General features: G+C 38.4%; 1 protein-coding gene across 3 annotated transcripts in view; it reads right to left on the minus strand.

The window, feature by feature from the left end:
* Positions 1-2604: 2604 nt before the first annotated feature.
* WAPL (WAPL cohesin release factor) overlaps positions 2605-18426 on the minus strand; it is an 81838-nt gene continuing 66016 nt past the window's right edge. For all 3 annotated transcript variants that reach the window (XM_038534520.1, XM_038534518.1, XM_038534519.1), the window contains exons 13-19: positions 17133-17308; positions 16676-16791; positions 16138-16302; positions 12881-13088; positions 10565-10653; positions 5465-5560; positions 2605-4971 (exon numbers count right to left, since the gene is read on the minus strand). In XM_038534520.1, coding sequence (XP_038390448.1) covers positions 4906-4971; positions 5465-5560; positions 10565-10653; positions 12881-13088; positions 16138-16302; positions 16676-16791; positions 17133-17308 — 916 coding nt within the window. In that variant the 3' untranslated portion in view covers positions 2605-4905. The remainder of the gene's footprint in view (positions 4972-5464; positions 5561-10564; positions 10654-12880; positions 13089-16137; positions 16303-16675; positions 16792-17132; positions 17309-18426) is intronic.

Below are 18426 nucleotides of genomic sequence, written 5' to 3' on the forward strand. Positions count from 1 at the left end.
CATCCCTCGTCCTTTGCCCCTCCCCCCATAGCTCTGCTCTAAAATATATTTTTTTAAATAATAAATGTCTCTATAGAGTTTATACTGATATTGCATCTTTCATTCCTGATGCTGGCAATTTGGGACTTCTCTTTCTTGATTGGTCCTGCTAAGTGTTTATCCATTTAATTTTTCAAAGAACTGAATATTGGCTTTGGTAAAATTTGTTTTTTTTTTAAAGACTTTTATTTATTTGAGAGACACAGTGATAGATCATAAGCAGGGTGGAGGGCCAGAGGGAGGAGCAGACTCGTGTCGCGCAGGGAGCCAACACAGGGCCCCCAGGACCCCGGGATCATGATCTCAGCCGAAGGCAGATGTTTAACTGACTGAGCCACCCAAGGCGCCCAAAATTTCTGGGTTTTAACTTTTTTTATTGCTTTCCACTTATTTTTTTTTTCCCTTCAGCTTACTTGGGTGTAATTGCTTTTTGTCCTCCCCCTAGTTTCCTCAGGTATTTAGATTTTAAGCCTTCTTCCTAAGCATTAAAGCTAATTTTCTTCTAAGCAGTTTCACCTGCATCCCATAGATTTAATTTGTATTTTGTCATTCGACTCAAACTACGAATTTCCTTTGTGATAAGTCGTAGGTTAGACGTATACTTGATTTTCAAATGTTATTTTCTACATATTGTACTACATGTTGACACGTCTCCTAGAAGTCCTTGTGGTCAAGGCTCCAGTCATCTGAAATACATACGTCAAGATTTGCTTTAGGACTCAACATGCAGTTTGTGTTGCTAAAAGCTTCAGGTACATCCCAAGAACTGTGGAATAGTGTCCCATAAATTTCAGTTATATCAAGGTAGGTGATCATTCAGATCACGGTTTCCTACAGACTTTTTTTTTTTTTTTTTACATTTTTATTTATTTATGATAGTCACACAGAGAGAGAGAGAGAGAGGCAGAGACACAGGCAGAGGGAGAAGCAGGCTCCATGTACCGGGAGCCTGACGTGGGATTCGATCCCGGATCTCCAGGATCGCGCCCTGGGCCAAAGGCAGGTGCCAAACCGCTGCGCCACCCAGGGATCCTGACTTTTTTTTTTTTTTTAAAGATTTTATTTATTTATTCATGAGAGACACAGAGACAAAGGCAGAGGGAGAAGCAGGCTCCATGCAGGGAGCCCGATGTGGGACTCGATCCCAGAACTCCAGGATCACTCCCTGAGCCGAAGGCAGATGCCCAACCGCTGAGCCACCCAGGCATCCCTGTTTCCTACAGACTTAAAAAATATATATATATCCTAGCAATTCCCAGGGGCCGTGGGGGGTGGGGTGGAGAGTTAAAATATCTGATTGTGACCTTGTCTAGTTCTACCTTTTAGTTTTTGCTGTATTTTTAAAATTCCACTAGGTACACAGACATAATTATTATTACGAAATGCTTTTTAGGCCTAATATTCATCTTTTGTCTTAAATAATCACTCCAACTTGTGATTAGTGTTTGTATGGTCTTTTTCTCCCCATCCTTTTTTCTTTCAAACTACTTGTATGCAGCAGGTCTCTTTTTCAGTTTGATGATCTCTGCCTTGTAATTGGAGTATTTGGTATACCTACATTTAATATAATTATTGGTATTGTTCGATTTAGTGGATATTGTCTTGCAGGAAAGCTTTTCTTTTAAAATCTATTTGCTCTTGCTACTTTTGTTTTCTATTTTTCTCATTGTTACTCTTGCCCCATCTTCCTTTTGTTAGTGAAATATTTGTCACTGTCGAATTTTTATTGTAAGTAGCTCTACCTATACGTCTTTGCATTTTTTTAAACTGGCTCTAGGGATTATTATGTTTATCTCTAAATTATTAGTCTACCAAGTATAAACTACTTAAGAGTCCAAACAATTGTTTGGTGAAAGCTAACATTTACCAAGACCTGCATTTGGAACACGGTGCTACTGCTTCTCACGCAGTTTGAGTCTTCACAACTCTGAAGCAAGCAGGAACCCCATCTTCTAGCTGAGTAGGCAGGTTAAAAGTTAGTTTGGGAAATTGCTCTAACACATCGGCACTTGCTTTCCAAATGTATGTGTGGTTTAGGTCTTTGTAAATCCACAGCCTGCACTCTTAAAACATGGTGATACACTGTGTTTACGTCTGGAAGAAGGGAGAGTGGAGGGGAACTCACAGGAGACGCCCTTCAATCTAGTTTTATGATTAAAAGCAGTGAGGAGAGGTCGAGGAATGTACTTGTATTCCGTGCGGGAAACTTAAGAGTCTGACAAGAAAAGTGAAAAACTAAAAAGCAGCTGTAAAAAAAAAATAAAAAACAAAGAAGTCTTGGGTCATATTCAGAGGGGCAAAAAGACTAAGGCAACTAACTTAACACATCAAGGGCATAACTATACAAGCAGAAAATCACCATCCTTAATAAACCTGAGTTTCTGAGAGTCAACATATTCAGAGAAGTATTAAAAACATGGAGAAGTACATAACATTTAACAAAAAATGGTTTTTATGTATGTTGAAGGGAAATTCACGTACACATCACGTTTCCCCTTATTTATATCAAGTTCATGAGATTTCTTCATCAAAAACAGTTCAATAGATTATGTTAAAGACAACATGTGTATTGAAAGTAGCAATTTTATTTGAGTTAAAATTATTTACAAAAACCCAAAGACATACTTCATGAAACTGGTACAAACTATTTTTTTTTCCTGCCGTTGGCTTTTGCTCCAAAGATCACAGCTGAGAAATACTGTATAAAATAAAAATAGGATTGGATTCAGAAAAGTACTCTACTGTTCTAATTTCCAATTGGTAGTATTTACAGAAATATTTACAATGGAAAAAAAGGTTACTTTAAAACTTTAATTTGCAAGTCAGCCTCAAGTACCCTAAAATGCAGAGTTCTCTGAGGGTTAAAAACACACAAATGCACTGCAGCTGGTGAGGTGATTTCTCCCCCCACCCCCCCCCCACCAAAGTCTGCATCTCTATCAGTGCTTGACAATTAGTTATTATTTAAAAAACAAAACAAAACAAAAAACTGTTAAACACTGAGGTAAATCAATTCTCAAATGATTACCAGTGTAACAGAAAAATGTAGTTCGCCCTGATTGTTCTCATCCAAACATTTTATAATATTCTTTACCATCTGCCGCATGTCAGTTTTACCAGAAATCTGTTCCTTTTCCTAAATCCAATGATTAATAAATATCAATGCACTTTAAATTTTTTAAACAAAATATATCTAACTAATTCAATTTATGAATATCATTTACTGATATACTTTTAAAATAGTTTGCTAAGCTAGCTTTTATACTCAGGGCAAATAAGACCTCAATCTTTCCCAAGTTACACTGGCATAACTATGCTGTTAGAAGGTGATGGGTGGGGGTTGGGTGGGTAGGAGGAAGAAAACAATTTGCCTGGAATCAGTTACTTCCTTATAGATTTCCCAACAATCTGCATTATCAAAAATAGGAAGACAATAGAAGGCAGCCACTGCATTTAAAAAACATTACAGCTGGCACTGATACAAGAGCCCCGATTTGTCACTTTATACAAGGAAATAACAAAGTCTAAATGAGTAACAATTAGACTTTTAGCTATTTTCCTCAATACACACCAAACTAATATTTTTATGGCTTCAAGTTTTACAAATCCAATGAAGAAACATGACATAACTACCCGAAAGGTATTTAAAAGTATTAATGAAAGAGATCTCTGGAAAGCCTGTATTCAGGCCCAATCAACAAAAAAAGAAAAGTTTTACCAGTGGTCTGAACAATAATTAACACAAGAAAGATTTGCAATGTTGTGAAATTAAATATATAAAATGTGTTTTGTGTGTTCCATGACTGTTTTCCAAACACACTGTTCTATGAACTAAGAATCTGAATGGGGGGAAAAAAAAGGATTTTCTCTGAACCAGCAATTTAAGGCTTTGCGTTTTTGCATTTGATCCTGTCACTCTATAGAAGAATATACACATTTTCTGGAAACATGAATTCCACATTGGTGTTTTAGCTTCCTTATATTTATTGTACTGAACATTAGAAAATATATCTAGAGGGTCCTCCCTCAACACAATGTTTCAAGAGCCTCCTCTAGCATTAAGCTGAAACTACCCTGGGTTTGTCTATTTTGCTTCATCCTTTAACAGGGCACATCATCTTATGTAATATTCCCTCAAACTGTTGTTGGTTTTCTTGTGTCTACAGCTATGACTCATCATGGCATGATAATATGGTCATGGTCTCAAAAGTGAAAAATAGTTCAACAACCCAAACCAAATGAAAAATAAAAAAATATACTATTAATCCCTTGTGTCTTTGGATTCCATCTAATTTTAAATATAGACAGTAGTTCAGGGAACAACAAAGAAAAAAAATTCACAAAATTATTAAAAGCTTTATTTACGATTGGAATCATTCAACAAAAAGCAAAAGCAAATGAGCCTGAAAAAGGAACTAAGCTGTTGTCTAGAATGTCCTCAAAACATTCGATACCTCAGTAGCTAAGCTGCCTCTGCACCTGGCTGGCATGACAACAGTGGCTCAACATACACAGCAGTTGCACTAACAGCAGCACAAATTTTCCCCTTACAACTTGCCCAGAATAAAGCAAGAGAACAAGGGGAGAGTATAAACTCTGCCAAAGTAAGTGTATTTAAATACTGCATGGAATTGTTAACAGCCTGAACCTTTTCCCTCATTTTTGATAGTTGCAGATTGATGTAGTAACTGTCATTTAGCAAATGCAGAATGCATGACGAAGAAATCAGGTGGCCTTAAAAATCCAAACATGAATGATACTGATGAATGTTCTTGGTATATCTTCAAGGACTTCTTTCATGACTTTTCTTTGTCTAAGAATAGCTCGAGCATTACCGAGCACCTGAAGCAAAGGTAAAGCAAGCAGCTAGCAATGTTCCAAGTATTCAATCACTCTAGAGATAGATTTCTGGCCTGTGGTTCCAACAGCACACTGAAGGGGGGGGGGGGGGGGGTAGAGAGGAAGTAACAGTTAATATTTAACAAATTTTAACAAGCATCAAATCAAAGCTTAAATTCTTTAGCTTCACTAAACTGAACACTATGAATCAAAACACACTAAGATTAAATTGTGGCTTTGATAATTACTATGGTCATATATAGTGATATTGTATTAAAAAATATCTTAAAAAGAGGGCAGCCCGGGTGGCTCAGCGGTTTAGCGCTGCGTTCAGCCCAGCGCCTGATCTTAGAGACCCAGGATTGAGTCCCGGGCTCCCTGCATGGAGCCTGCTTCTCCCTCTGCCTGTGTCTCTCATGAATAAATAAATAAAATCTTAAAATAAATAAAAATTATCTTAAAAAGAACACATCAAAAGAGAATCCTGTTTTTGCTTCTAGTCACGAAGGCCACACAGTATTTTAATTTCTATGGTTACTAATGTATCCTATTTATGACCACAGAAACTGCAAGAGAAGTTACTTACAGTAAGATTCATGAAGCTCAGGAATTTTTTGAGCATCTCTGTCATTATTGAAAAGTCGCCTTCTGGCAGATATTCTCGCACAGTGGTCACATTGATCTGAGGAAATAGATGAAAGAAATATTGGTCAGGAGGCAGAAAACAGAGGAGTTTGCACCCTGCACAATGTGGCTGGTTTGGGCACATACCCTGTTTCAAACTTCTATGAGGTCCTTGAACTCCTTGGTTAACATGTTATTTCCCTTTCCACCCTCCAAAACTCTACAAGTGTGTGTGTCCATTCTCTATCCCATCCCATCCTCAGAAAGGTAAAACTGGCAAAAGGTACACTTGTGTCCATATTTATTTTTGTAAATATACAGAAAAATGCCTGAGATCAGAAAATGCACTGTTGAGTGTATGTGTTTTGGAAACTGAGATGTACTCAGGTGCTTATGGACTTCTCATGTTCCTATGTAGGCTAGGAATTAACTAGGTATTTTCAAAGATACACTGGTTTCATGAGAGAAAGTCAGCAATGTCAATAAAGGACATTAGGTGTTGCCCTTCATGGTTAAGGAGGAGCAGCCAAACTACATCTATAACCAATCTGCTAAAGGAAAATATATTACTTGCTTTTAAAAACCTCTTCTATTTCCGTATATTTTTTCAATGTTTTAAAGGTTCATAAACAATAAAACGAAAGGCTCTTTTAAGCATGTTCACCTACAACAAAAAGCACAAAAGAAAATTTATCCCGAGTTTCAGGCCACAAGGTGGGAGGAGTTTTGGATTGTTGTTGATAGGGGCATGGAGGAAGATAACATATTATGCTTTTAAGATATCTGCCACCAGTCCCCTCTCTCCCTTTTTATTTATTTATTTTTGACGGGGGTTGGGGTGGGGTGGGGTGGGAGGAGGGTAAGAGAGAAAATCTTAGGCTCCATTACAGAGCAGATCAAGCCCCAATAGGGGGCTTGATCTGCACCTGAGATCATGACCTGAGACAAAATCAAGAGTCGGATGCTCAAATGACTAAGCCACCCAGGCACCTCTCCCTGCCTCACTTTTTCTTTTTTCTTTTTTTTTTTTTTTAGGATTTTATTATTTTAGGACCTTGGGATCATAACCTGAGCTGAAGGCAGATGCTTAACCGACTGAGCTACCCAAGCGCCCATTCTATACCTTTAAAAAAAAAAAAAAAAAAAATGTCAGGTAACTTTTGAAATTATAAAGAAACAAAATAATAGTAAGAATACAGTTTCAGAAAAGACCTAATCAACGTTACTAAAGTAACCATACACTACATTATGCAATATGAATCACCCATATTCTAAGTGAGCCACCTTCCCATCTAAAGCCACTACCAGTCCCTAGCTGTGAGCTAGAGTACATATTTATTCCTACAGAGTTAATCTTGCAGCTAAAACAGTGTATATATAGATAAGATTTATTTATTTGACAGAAAACGAGCAGAGGGAGCAGCAGGCAGAGAGAGAGGGAGACAGGCAGGCTTCCCACTGAGCAGGGAGCCAGATAGGGGGCTCGATCCCAGGACCCTGAGATCATGACCTGAGCAAAAAGGAGATATACTCAACTGACTGAGCCACCTAGGTGCCCCAAGCACACAGATTTTACAAAATGCTTTAAAAATTATGCCAAAGAGGTGAATGTAATAAGGGCAGTCCCCATGAAAACTACAGAGCTAAAGGAAAGTTGGGCTTAAGAATGTCTTTAGCCAATTTCCAGGAAGGCAGCATGACAGCATGGTGGTGGGAAGAGCAGTAGCTATGGTGACCATGGAGGCTGCTCAGTAGAAAAGTATATTGCTATGATACAGAATAAATTAGACCCTAGGTTTCGAGTGAAATCCTCAATAAGCAAACCCTTTTCCTATCAATACTCCACAGAATGCAGCATACAGTGGCTGGCATGGGAAAGGCAGTCATAGCACGTGTTTTTAAACAGCAGCAGGTTAAAAAAAAAAAAAATGAGAGAGGCTCTTTCAGAAAAGCATGCAACTCAATCTCAGAATTGTGAGTTTGAGCCCCATGTTGGGTATAGAGATTACTTAAATAAACTTAGGAAAAAGAAAAATGAGAAATGGCATGGCCTATTTGGGAAATTTAGAAAGTACCCAACGGGTATGACAGATTTAGAAAACACAGAAGCAGTTTTATTAAGTTTTACTTGTAGTACTAAAACAAGGTTCATGATTCCCTAAACGATGGTCAGCTAAGAAAGACTGGGAAGAGTAGTGGTCAGATGTGCTCTTAAGGAAGTTATCTATGGTGGCAGTGTCCAAGATTTTAGGAACGGAACCAAGAAAGCAAGAAAGACAAAGACCAGTGAGGAGATTGACCAATGCAATTCACCAGATCCATGATGTGCAATGGAAGATGACACAGGGAATCCTGGGCATAAGCATGCAGCCCTTTACCATAAAGCATCATTTACTATAGTACAACCACCTGCTTGTTTTTTTGTTTTTTTTTTAAAGATTTATTTATTTATTTATGATAGACATAGAGAGAGAGAGGCAGAGACACAGGCAGAGGGAGAAGCGGGCTCCATTCTGGGAGCCCGATGTGGGACTTGATCCCAGGACTCTGGGACCGTGCCCTGGGCCGAAGGCAGGCGCTAAGCTGCTGAGCCACCCAGGGATCCCCAACCATCTGCTTTCTTGTCTCATCTCTCTTCCACTTATACATTCGGCAAATCAATTTCCTTTCCATTTTGTGTATCAGCTAGTTTTTCTGGGGTTAATCATAATGATTCCCCCCCAAGGCAATAAAGACATTAGAGTTCTATGAATTCACATTGCCTAGAACTTAAAGACAATTTATGATCTCTTTAAAGAGATATACACGAATAGGAATTTATTAACATGAGAAAAATGACCAAAAATAAATCACATGTGCTAGAATCACAAGTTAATGTCTAGACCCAATATTTAAGAAAGAACATAACTGAAACTAGGGTGTGTGCAAAACAGAGTATCTAAAAATCATTAAATTTAAATAGTATGCCTATTTTTTTTTTTTTGGACACCTGCCTCTTCCTCTTTCCCCTTTGCTTGATGTGTGCTTCTCATTTGCCCTTAAAATCTCTGAATTTAGGCCACCTGGGTGGCTCAGCAGTTGAGCATCTTCCTTCGGCTCAGGGCATGATTCCAGGTCCTGGGATGAGTCCCGCATCGGGCTCCCCACAGGGAGCCTGCTTCTCCACCTCTTTCTGTCTCTCTCATGACTAAATAAATAAAACCTTAAAAAAAAAAAGAAAAAAAAAAAGGTCTCTGAATTTAAGGAAAAGGACTGAACTGAAAAGATTCCAGGAAAGGGGATAAAGATCCTGCAGGGCCCTCCACAATCATGATGAGAACTTTGGTCTTGTTCTTGAAAGCGATGGTGTCAGCAAGGGCCACAATGGAGCAGGCTACTATGCATTTGATCAGAGCTTGACTATAATATAAATATGGAAGAGACAAAAAGAAAAAAAAACTTAACACAGAAGAGAAGCTAACCCTTTAACTATAGAATAGAGTTCCATTCTTGCCTCCTGAATACCCTTGGCTCCTAAGGAAAAGAACCTCCTTTATTTTAAATTTTGGCTCTTCCATTAGACCTTTCCTGTAAAAAGTCCTCCTAGGGGATCCCTGGGTGGCTCAGTGGTTTAGCACCTGCCTTAGGCCCAGGGTGTGATCCTGGAAAACCAGGATCAAGTCCCACATCGGGCTCCCTGCACAGAGCCTGCTTCTCTCTCTGCCTGTGTCTCTTCCCCTCTCTGTGTGTCTCTCATGAATAAATAAATAAAATCTTAAAAAAAAAAAAGTCTTCCCAATGACTGTCCTAGTAGCCAGAACTATCCACTTCCATGCTGACTCAGCCTCACCATCTGGACACTAATACATCTAGTTAAATCATCATAATCTAAATCTCACATAGTAATCCCATTTTCCTTGCCAGTAAGTGGTTTAAACAAAAGCCAGGTGAGCCAATGCTGGCCAAGATAAGGGGAAAGTCTACTTGGCACAGTGGGTGTGGAGGGATTCTAGGGGGGAAAAAAAGCACTGCTCTTAAAGACAAGAGGAGGCCACTTTCATCTGACATTATTTAACATGTAGCCAGTGCCAGCATGGGGCCAGAAGGAGACCTAGCACAAGACAACAATCAGAGAATGTTTTTGTTTTGTTTTTTACAGATTTTATTTATTTATTTAGGACAGAGAATGTGGGCACAAGGAAGGGGCAGAGGGAAAGGGAGAAGCAGACTCCCTGAGCAGGGAGTCTGATGTGGGGCTAGATTCTAGGACCCTGAGATCGTGACCTGAGCCGAAGGCAGACACTTAACAACTAAGCCACCAGGCGCCCCAAGAGTAGGGTTTAAAGACAAATTTTCTGACTCCTTGACAGTATCACTGAGACTGCTAGACTTTTCCATCTTAAGCCAGATGAGCACAGGTTTTATGTTTTTACTTCAACTGAAGCCATGTAACTGGATTCATCCATCAATCAAAAATTTTCTCATTAAACCGGGATCCCTGGGTGGCGCAGCGGTTTGGCGCCTGCCTTTGGCCCAGGGCGCGATCCTGGAGACCCGGGATCGAGTCCCACATTGGGCTCCCGGTGCATGGAGCCTGCTTCTCCCTCTGCCTGTGTCTCTGCCTCTCTCTCTCTGTGACTATCATAATAAATATAATAAATAAATAAATAAAATTTAAAAAAATTTTCTCATTAAACCCAATTACTTTTGGGTACCTGGGTGGCCTAGAAGTTGAGCATCTATCTTTGGCTCAGGTCGTGATCCCAGGGTCCTGGGATCGAGTCCCACATCAGGCTTCCCCCAGGAAACCTGCTTCTCCCTCTGCCTGTGTCTCTGCCTCTCTGTGTCTCTCATGAATGAATAAAATCTTTAAAAAATATATATAAATAAACCAAATTATTATTTTGGAATGTACTTCTAAAATTTACCAAATAATTAAATAAATTTTTAAAAATTCACCAAATATGTGAAAGTTTTAACATGAGGGCGGAAAATACATAAAATGTAAGTTAATTAGGTAATGGTATGAAGTCACAATGGAATCTTATTAAGACACATAAAACAACACAGAACTATTACTTACTGGACTCTCCTGGCAGAGACACCCGAGAAGTAGTGCTGTATATGAGGCCACAATGCAATCCTCCATGTGTTTGCCAGCATGCTGAAGGGCTGAGAATATTTAAACAAAGAACTATAACAGTATACCACCTAAACAAATAAAAAACCAATTCCACCCCATAACACCAAAAATTCTGTTAGCTATCTTTTCTTCAGAACTGCTTGAACACTGATAGATGGTACTAAGAAAATGGGATTTCCAAATAAATTAACAAAAAATTACTGAAATGGGAAGAAAGATCTTAATATAAGCACAAAAACCATAAAACTCTTAGACAAAAATACAGGACTCACTTTTTATGACCTTGGGTTAGGAAATGGCTGTTTAGATACCATACCAAAACCAAAAGTGACAAAATAAGATAAACTGAACTTCATCGAACTTAAAATTTTTGTGTTTCAAAAGACAACATCAAGAAAATGAAGAGACAACGTAGACAGACATGTAAATGACCAATAAGCACGTGGAAACATGCTTGATATTGATACAATTTATTCAACAGGGAACTGCAAATCAAGTGACATATACCTTCACACCCACTAGGATGGCTAAAATAAAAAAGACAAATAACTATTTGTAAGGATTTGGAGAAACCAGAACCCTTATACGTGGCCAGCAGGAATGTTAAATGAAGCAGTCATTTTGGAAAAGTGTTTGGTAGTTCCTTAAAACGCTAAATCCTGAGTTAAGAAATAATTCAACACTTCCACTCTTAAGTATATACCCAAAAGAAGTGAAAATATGTTTACACAAAAATTGTACATGCATGCCATGTCACAGCAGCATCCTAAGTGCCACAGGTGGACACAACCCAAACATCCATCAATTGATGACTAAACAAAGTGTAGTACATACCAACAGTGGAGCATTATTTAGCTATAAAAAGGAATTAAGTACTAATAACATGTTATAACATGAATGAACCTTGAAAAACATTAGGCTAAGTGAAAGAAGCCAGTCACAAAGGGCTACAGATTATTCCACTTACATGAAATGTCCAGTATAGGCAAATCCAGAGACAAAATTAGTGGTTGCCACTGGCTGGGGAGGGGAGAACAGGGGGTGATGGCCACTGAACAGGTAGGGGTTTTCTCTGGCGGGGAGGGGCGGGGGCGGGGATAAAATGTTCTGAAACTAGACAGTAGTGATGGTTGCACAATCTTGTGAATGTACTGAAAACTACTCAATTGTTTACTTTAAAAGGGTGAATTTGACCTTGTTATGGGCTGAACATTGGCCCCACCCCCTGCATATGTTGAGCTCCTAACCCCTAGTACCTCAGGGTATGACCACATTTGGCTAGGGTGTTTAATTCAAGAGGTAGTTTAAATGAGGTCACTGGGGTGGGTCCTAATCTGTCTGCTATCCTCATAACTGGAGATCAGAACAAAGATATACACAGAGGGAAGGCCAAAGATATCCATCTACACTCCAAGGAGAGACAAGCCTGAGACCAACCCTGACACTGTGAGGAAATCCATTTGTGTTGTTTAAGCCACTCAGTCTATAGTACTTTGTTATAGCAGTCCTCACAAGCTAACACCCCAATAAAACTGTTAGTATAAAAAACTGCTAAGCAACCAAAAATATTATGCCAAAGAAAACATGAATACTTGATAAGAAAATAGAATGGCAATTTCTTACAATATTAGAACTAATGGCATTAGTGGAACAGTGGGCATAAGAAAGAGACTAGGCTCAGAAAAAGACATTTGCTGGGACTTGCTTCCTAATTTGGTGAGGCTAAACATATTATTTAATTTCATAACTTGAGTGACAAGGTTACAAATGGTTATCCTGCAGTACTTGCATAAACAGAAATCCAATACCAGTTGCTGACAACAGATAATAAATGTAATGTCTCCGTCAGTGTTTTCCTTACTGTGCTTGCAAGCTTTTACATATCATTTGAGAACTATTACTGTAATTTATGATAATAGATCTCAATTTATAAAGTGAGGCTCATAAAAGAATCTCAAAATGTCAAAACCGTGAAAACCTTTAGGAATCCTATTTTTCCATCACTCTCTTTTCAGGTGAGTAAAGAAAGGCCAGAGCAGGAAGGAAAGGCAGACCTTTCCTGCACTAGAGTGTGCCTTCCTCACTGCAAGGGAGCTGGCGAAGAATTCCTACGTGCACTGAGATACTAAAGCTTGTCTGCACTGAGCTAGAGAGACCGGAAAATAATTTCAAGATTAGGACAACACACAAATTAAAAATATGTTGCAGAGGGAGAAAACATTTTCAATTCGAATACACTACTTAAAATAAATGTACCTTTATTGAGGTCAAGTTCTTCATCGTCCTCTTCCTTCTTATGTTTCTCTTCTGTACCATCAGTCTTTTCAGTTGATACCCACTGTATTTCTCCACTTGTCTCTTGCCACTCTCCACTCTTATCATGCTGAGTGGTGGGAGCATCTTTGATCAATTCATCTGTTTTACTTTCTGCCAACTGGGCTGCTCGTTCTCGCTCAAGGAATAGCTGATAAAAATTATTTTTGAAGATCGTTAAAAGAATACCAACTAACATGTATGTACTCAAATACAAAGTCTGTTTGCTTTTATAATCACTAACCCTAAGAAGCATGCTATCTGGTTAAAAGGGGTAAATTACAATAAAAAGTTTTACTCTACATCCAACTGAAGGCAAAAAGGAAGTATAAATGATACTGGGGGGCAGCCCGGGTGGCTCAGCAGTTTAGCACCGCCTTTCGCCCAGGGCCTGATCCTGGAGACCCGGGATCAAGTCCCACGTCAGGCTCCCTGCATGGAGCCTGCTTCTCCCTCTGCCTGTGTCTCTGCCTCTCTCTGTGTGTCTCTCATGAATAAATAAATAAAATCTTTAAAAAAAAAAATGCTACTGGGAGTCAAATAAATTATATGTATCTAATAATACAGACATTCTGTTTTAAAGAATGCAAATCTCGACACTTGCCTTTAAATTGGATAATAATGACCGGATAGATCAAGCAAAAAATACGAATGATGTAAAACAATGTTTTTAAAGCCTAAGCAGACTGAATAAATTAAGAAAGGACACTAAATAAAACTACATAATATTGGGAAAAAGCAACATAACTTCTTTAAAAAGAAAGAAGATAAGAGATAAGTGATGCCTGGGTGGCTCAGTTGGTTAAGTGTTGGACTCTTGATTTTGGCTCAGATCATGATCTCAGGGTTATGATATCAAGCTCTGTGTCAGGCTCTGCAGTAGGTGTGGGGCCTGCTTAAGATTCTCTCTCTCCCTCTACCCCTCCCCACCATCACTACCCCCGCCCCGCCTGCTTGCTTTCTCTAACGGAAATAGATAAAAATTTAAAAATTAAATAAAAACAGAGATAAATAAGCACCAGTAAATTAAAAAGCAAAAGGTCTCAGACTCAGAACTGGACCCCAACTAATATTATTAACATTTGAAGTACACAGTGAAAGCTTTTAAGTCAAAAGGTAACACACTGAATTCCTTGCTTTCATGTGCTTTATCTTCCTTGTGCTGATACAGTGCTCTGAGTGAATATAAAGCATTTACTATATTACGATTTGACAAAAACTCCAAGTTACTAAAAACAACTACCAAAAATCAAATGCCAACTAGATCTCAAAAATTTGCTGAGTATATGGAAGAGTGGATTTTAAGCTATTAACCCCTTAAGAAAATAAAATCTGAGCTTATATGAAAGTAGTTTTTAAATTTCTTTAAAAATTTAGTGGTCCCCAAAACCCCTCTGGAAAAACTATGAGGTCAAAATCATATTCATAATAATACTGAGAGGTCAACTGACCTCTTTCATTCTCTCACGAATGAAAGTGTACAGTGTTTTCCAGGATCTACATACTGTGTGATTGATATTGCTCTGATGGCTAATGGAACAAGTGCCTTTGTTTTGTAATTTTGTTTTGATTTCAAATTCAGTAAATATCAATTGTTCGAACACACATAATCTAAAATTCTCTGGAGTCCTCAATAATTTTCAAGAGTGTAAAAGAACTCCTGAGATTAAAATATTTGAGAAGAGAATGAGGAGTCCTAGTTATGACTCAGGGAAAGATCAAACTGTTGTGGATTACCTTCTTTTAAGTATTACTAGTTTGAAAAAAGACCAAAAGGATTAACAGAATGGCAAAGGTTTCAGAAACAATGAAATAGTTTATTATCAGTTCTGAACACAAGCCAATTGTTATTTAAGGAAAGAAATAACAAAGGTAGTTAGGAACCTATTAGGCTGGAAAAGAAGTAAAAACTGCAATGACCACCACTGTTAAGAAACAAAGACTGACATGTAAATTGAGGAGAGGGAGTATGTTTAGTGGCTAGGATCAGGTGAATTGGGGACATTAATTTTATTTTTTTTACGTTTATTTATTAATCTCTGTACTCAACGTGGGGCCCGAGCTCATGACTCTGCAATCAAGTGCCACATGCTCTTCCAACTGAGGCATCCAGACACCCCACAGAGACATCAATTTTTAAATATACATATTCTGACACAATTCTTTTTTAGAGATTTTATTCAGGATGCCTGGGTAGCTTAGCGGTTTGACGCCTGCCTTCCGCCCAGGACCTGATCCTGGACACCTGGGATCGAGTCCTGCGTCGGGCTCCCTGCATGGAGCCTGCTTCTCCCTCTGCCTGTGTCTGCCTCTATCTCTCATGAATAAATAAATAAAATCTTTTAAAAATAAAAATAAATAAAAATATTTTATTTATGTATTTGGGGTGGGGGAGAGTGCATGTATGCACAAGGGGGTGGTGAGCAGGATGAGGACAGGGGGAGGAAGAAGGAGGCTCTCCACTGAGCAGAGAGCCCATTCCTGGGCTTGATCCCAGGACCCTGGAATCATGACCTGAATTAAAGGCAGACACTTAACTGACTGGGCCACCCAGGTGCCCTCTGACACAATTCTTAAGCCAGGATATTACTCCACAGACATACTTTGAAAAGTAACTCCCCTCTCACTGCCCAAAGAAGCAGAAAGGTATGGCCCGATATTCAGGAACACAAAGTACTAGACCTAGATCAGACCAGGAAATAAATGCTGAAGGATTTGAAACTGGATGGGATCAGGGCTGAGATTTGATTCACAATTTGTCATTAATGATCTTTTTTGAGGGGACCTGCGTGGCTCAGTGAGTTAATCATTAATCCCAGGGTCCTAGGATTGAGCTCCCACAGGGAGCCTGCTTCTCTCTCTGCCTATGTATGTCTCTGCCTCTCTGTGTCTCTCATGAGTAAATAAAATCTGAAAAAAATAAACTTTTGATTCATCAACAAATACACCTTGTTTCTACTTTTCACTAACAACGCCTAAGGAGTGATTATTACAGTTGAACTGTCAGTGGAATAAAGTAAGGAAGGGTATACACTTTAACCCAGTGTACCTCTCAGTGAACTGGTAATGGTGAGAGAGACAGACACACACACACAAAACAAGGAGGGGGAGAGGACGAAGGGGGAGAGGTGCAGCTGATGAACAAGTTGGACAATACAACAACCTGAAGATGTTAGCTTTTTTTTTAAGTTGCTGCTTACCTGCACTAAGGCCTGAACGGCATGAATTTGTCCAGCTATCCTTAAACTATCATCACCTTCTCCACTACAGAGGGAAGAATCAAAAGAACATGATGTTTCCATGTTGACAAGACAGTGCCGATTCCGAGCACTATACTCCACTAGATTTATCAGTAGACCTAAGCCCTACAAAAATCAAAACATGCATATTACTACAGGTGAGAATTAAAAGCATAGCAACACAACACACATAATTTTTGTTCAGCTAAAAAACTAATCAGTACTCTACCATCCACTAAAGGTTAAAAACCAGTATGTAAGAGAGTGGTGCTTCCGATGATTTTACCGCTTTTTAAAAATTGCCACTTTTAGTTCCTACAGTTTTATTTTTTACAGAGCTCCTCATGGCTCCCTTTTGTACGATATGAATTATGTTCACAAGGAACCAGTGAAATCCACAGTATATCAAACAGCTGGTTCTTAAACCCAAAACTAAGATGATGTTTTTATCATTTTAATAGATCAAATGTTCCTTTCTGGAACAGTCCCTCTAACTCACCAGCACTCGAATATCAAATCTCTGCTCCTGAGGTAGGTACTTTGGAACCTGAAGCACACAGTTCATTGCTGTGCCAATCAAGCCATCCTGTTCTCCCGTTTTGGTGCTGCCCCACTCTGCAATAAAGATGATTACAACGTGAAAATTATACAATGGGATTCTTCTATATGACAATACTAAACAATATTCATTAACATCGATATTAAAAGTTAGAAATGTATAGCTATTTCTTTATTGAAATATATTTTTGGCTGTACTTGTAAACCAAGCTACTGGGCCAGTCCTGACAGTATCACCCCTATAAGTAGCTCTACCGATATACATAAGTGAATTACATGATGGAGATTTAAAAAAAAAAAAAAATCACTACATTAAAAAAAGAAACAAGGGTAATAACTTGTTTTTACATGTAATATACATTATTTCAGTGAGAATATGTGTAGAAAATATTACTTACCATTATCATTAGTTAAATTGAGCAATACCCCAATGATGGCCCTCATGCAGTCTTCTACGGCTTTGCCCACATGGTTGGTTACATTCTGGTGAGGCAGAGGCTTACTGTCAGGTAAGCATATACTGTTCTCAGCACGGTTATACTGCTGAATCAATCCTTCACAATGCTGTAATGCTCTTAAGAGAAAACAAATTTAGTTATACACTAAGAACTACTACTTGTACCTTAAATATTTTAAATGTCATAAATGCTGCCAAATTAATTTCTCTTTCTACTCCAGAAGTTATAATGTATTAACTATTTAGTCATATATTAATACCATACTAAGCATTAAATTTTAAGAAAACTCAATTAATTTAAATTTTTCTAAGTAAAGCTAAAATTATAAAGTCAATGCAGAAGTTTACATTTGTACTAAAGTCCCCATTTTACCAATCTCTCCAACACAATAAACAATGCCTCCCCAAACAAGGTAAAACCTCTAAAAGCTAACACTGGACATTTCTGAATTTCATTCAGATGTTCTTTATTTAGGATGCAAGCTCTTAGCAGGTAAATAATACATAATAAATAATCCTGCATAAAAAAAATAATCCTGCATAGATGGTATTAAATAGTTCATAAAAATTAGAGCAAATCATATTTTTTAACATGAAGTCATTTAACTGACATGTCTCCTGCCAGCCAGCCATATAAGGGTATCAGCTGCATCCCAAAGATTCTCAAGATGCTATCCAAAATAACAAGGAAATGTAATCCTTAAGTGAGTGTAGTATTTCTGAAGCCTCTCTTTATTTACTTATTTATTTATTTATATTTATTTATTTATTTATTTTTTTTTTAACATTTCCATAATCTGGCTTTTTTTTTTTTTTTTTTTTTTTATTTATGATAGTCACACAGAGAGAGAGAGAGAGAGAGAGGGGGGGGGGGGGCAGAGACACAGGCAGAGGGAGAAGCAGGCTCCATGCACCAGGAGCCCGATGTGGGATTTGATCCCGGGTCTCCAGGATCACGCCCCTGGGCCAAAGGCAGGCGCCAAACCTCTGCGCCACCCAGGGATCCCTGAAGCCTCTCTTTAAATCATCAAGTCTGTTAATTTAAAAAAGTCTCTGAGAGATGAAGTAAGCTGACTCTGTCAGTTGATTCCTCATGTGCTATATATACTATACAAAACCCTTAAAGAAAATTGTGGTGTTATCTAGTCCCTCTCTAAGAGGCTTCTCCTTAAAACAGACCATACGGTTAGGAAGGTGTTCCTCATATCTAATCTAAAATAATTTGTTGTTCAGAT

This window comes from Canis lupus, chromosome 4, assembly GCF_011100685.1.
Source record: "Canis lupus familiaris isolate Mischka breed German Shepherd chromosome 4, alternate assembly UU_Cfam_GSD_1.0, whole genome shotgun sequence".
Classification (NCBI taxonomy): Eukaryota; Metazoa; Chordata; class Mammalia; order Carnivora; family Canidae; genus Canis; species Canis lupus.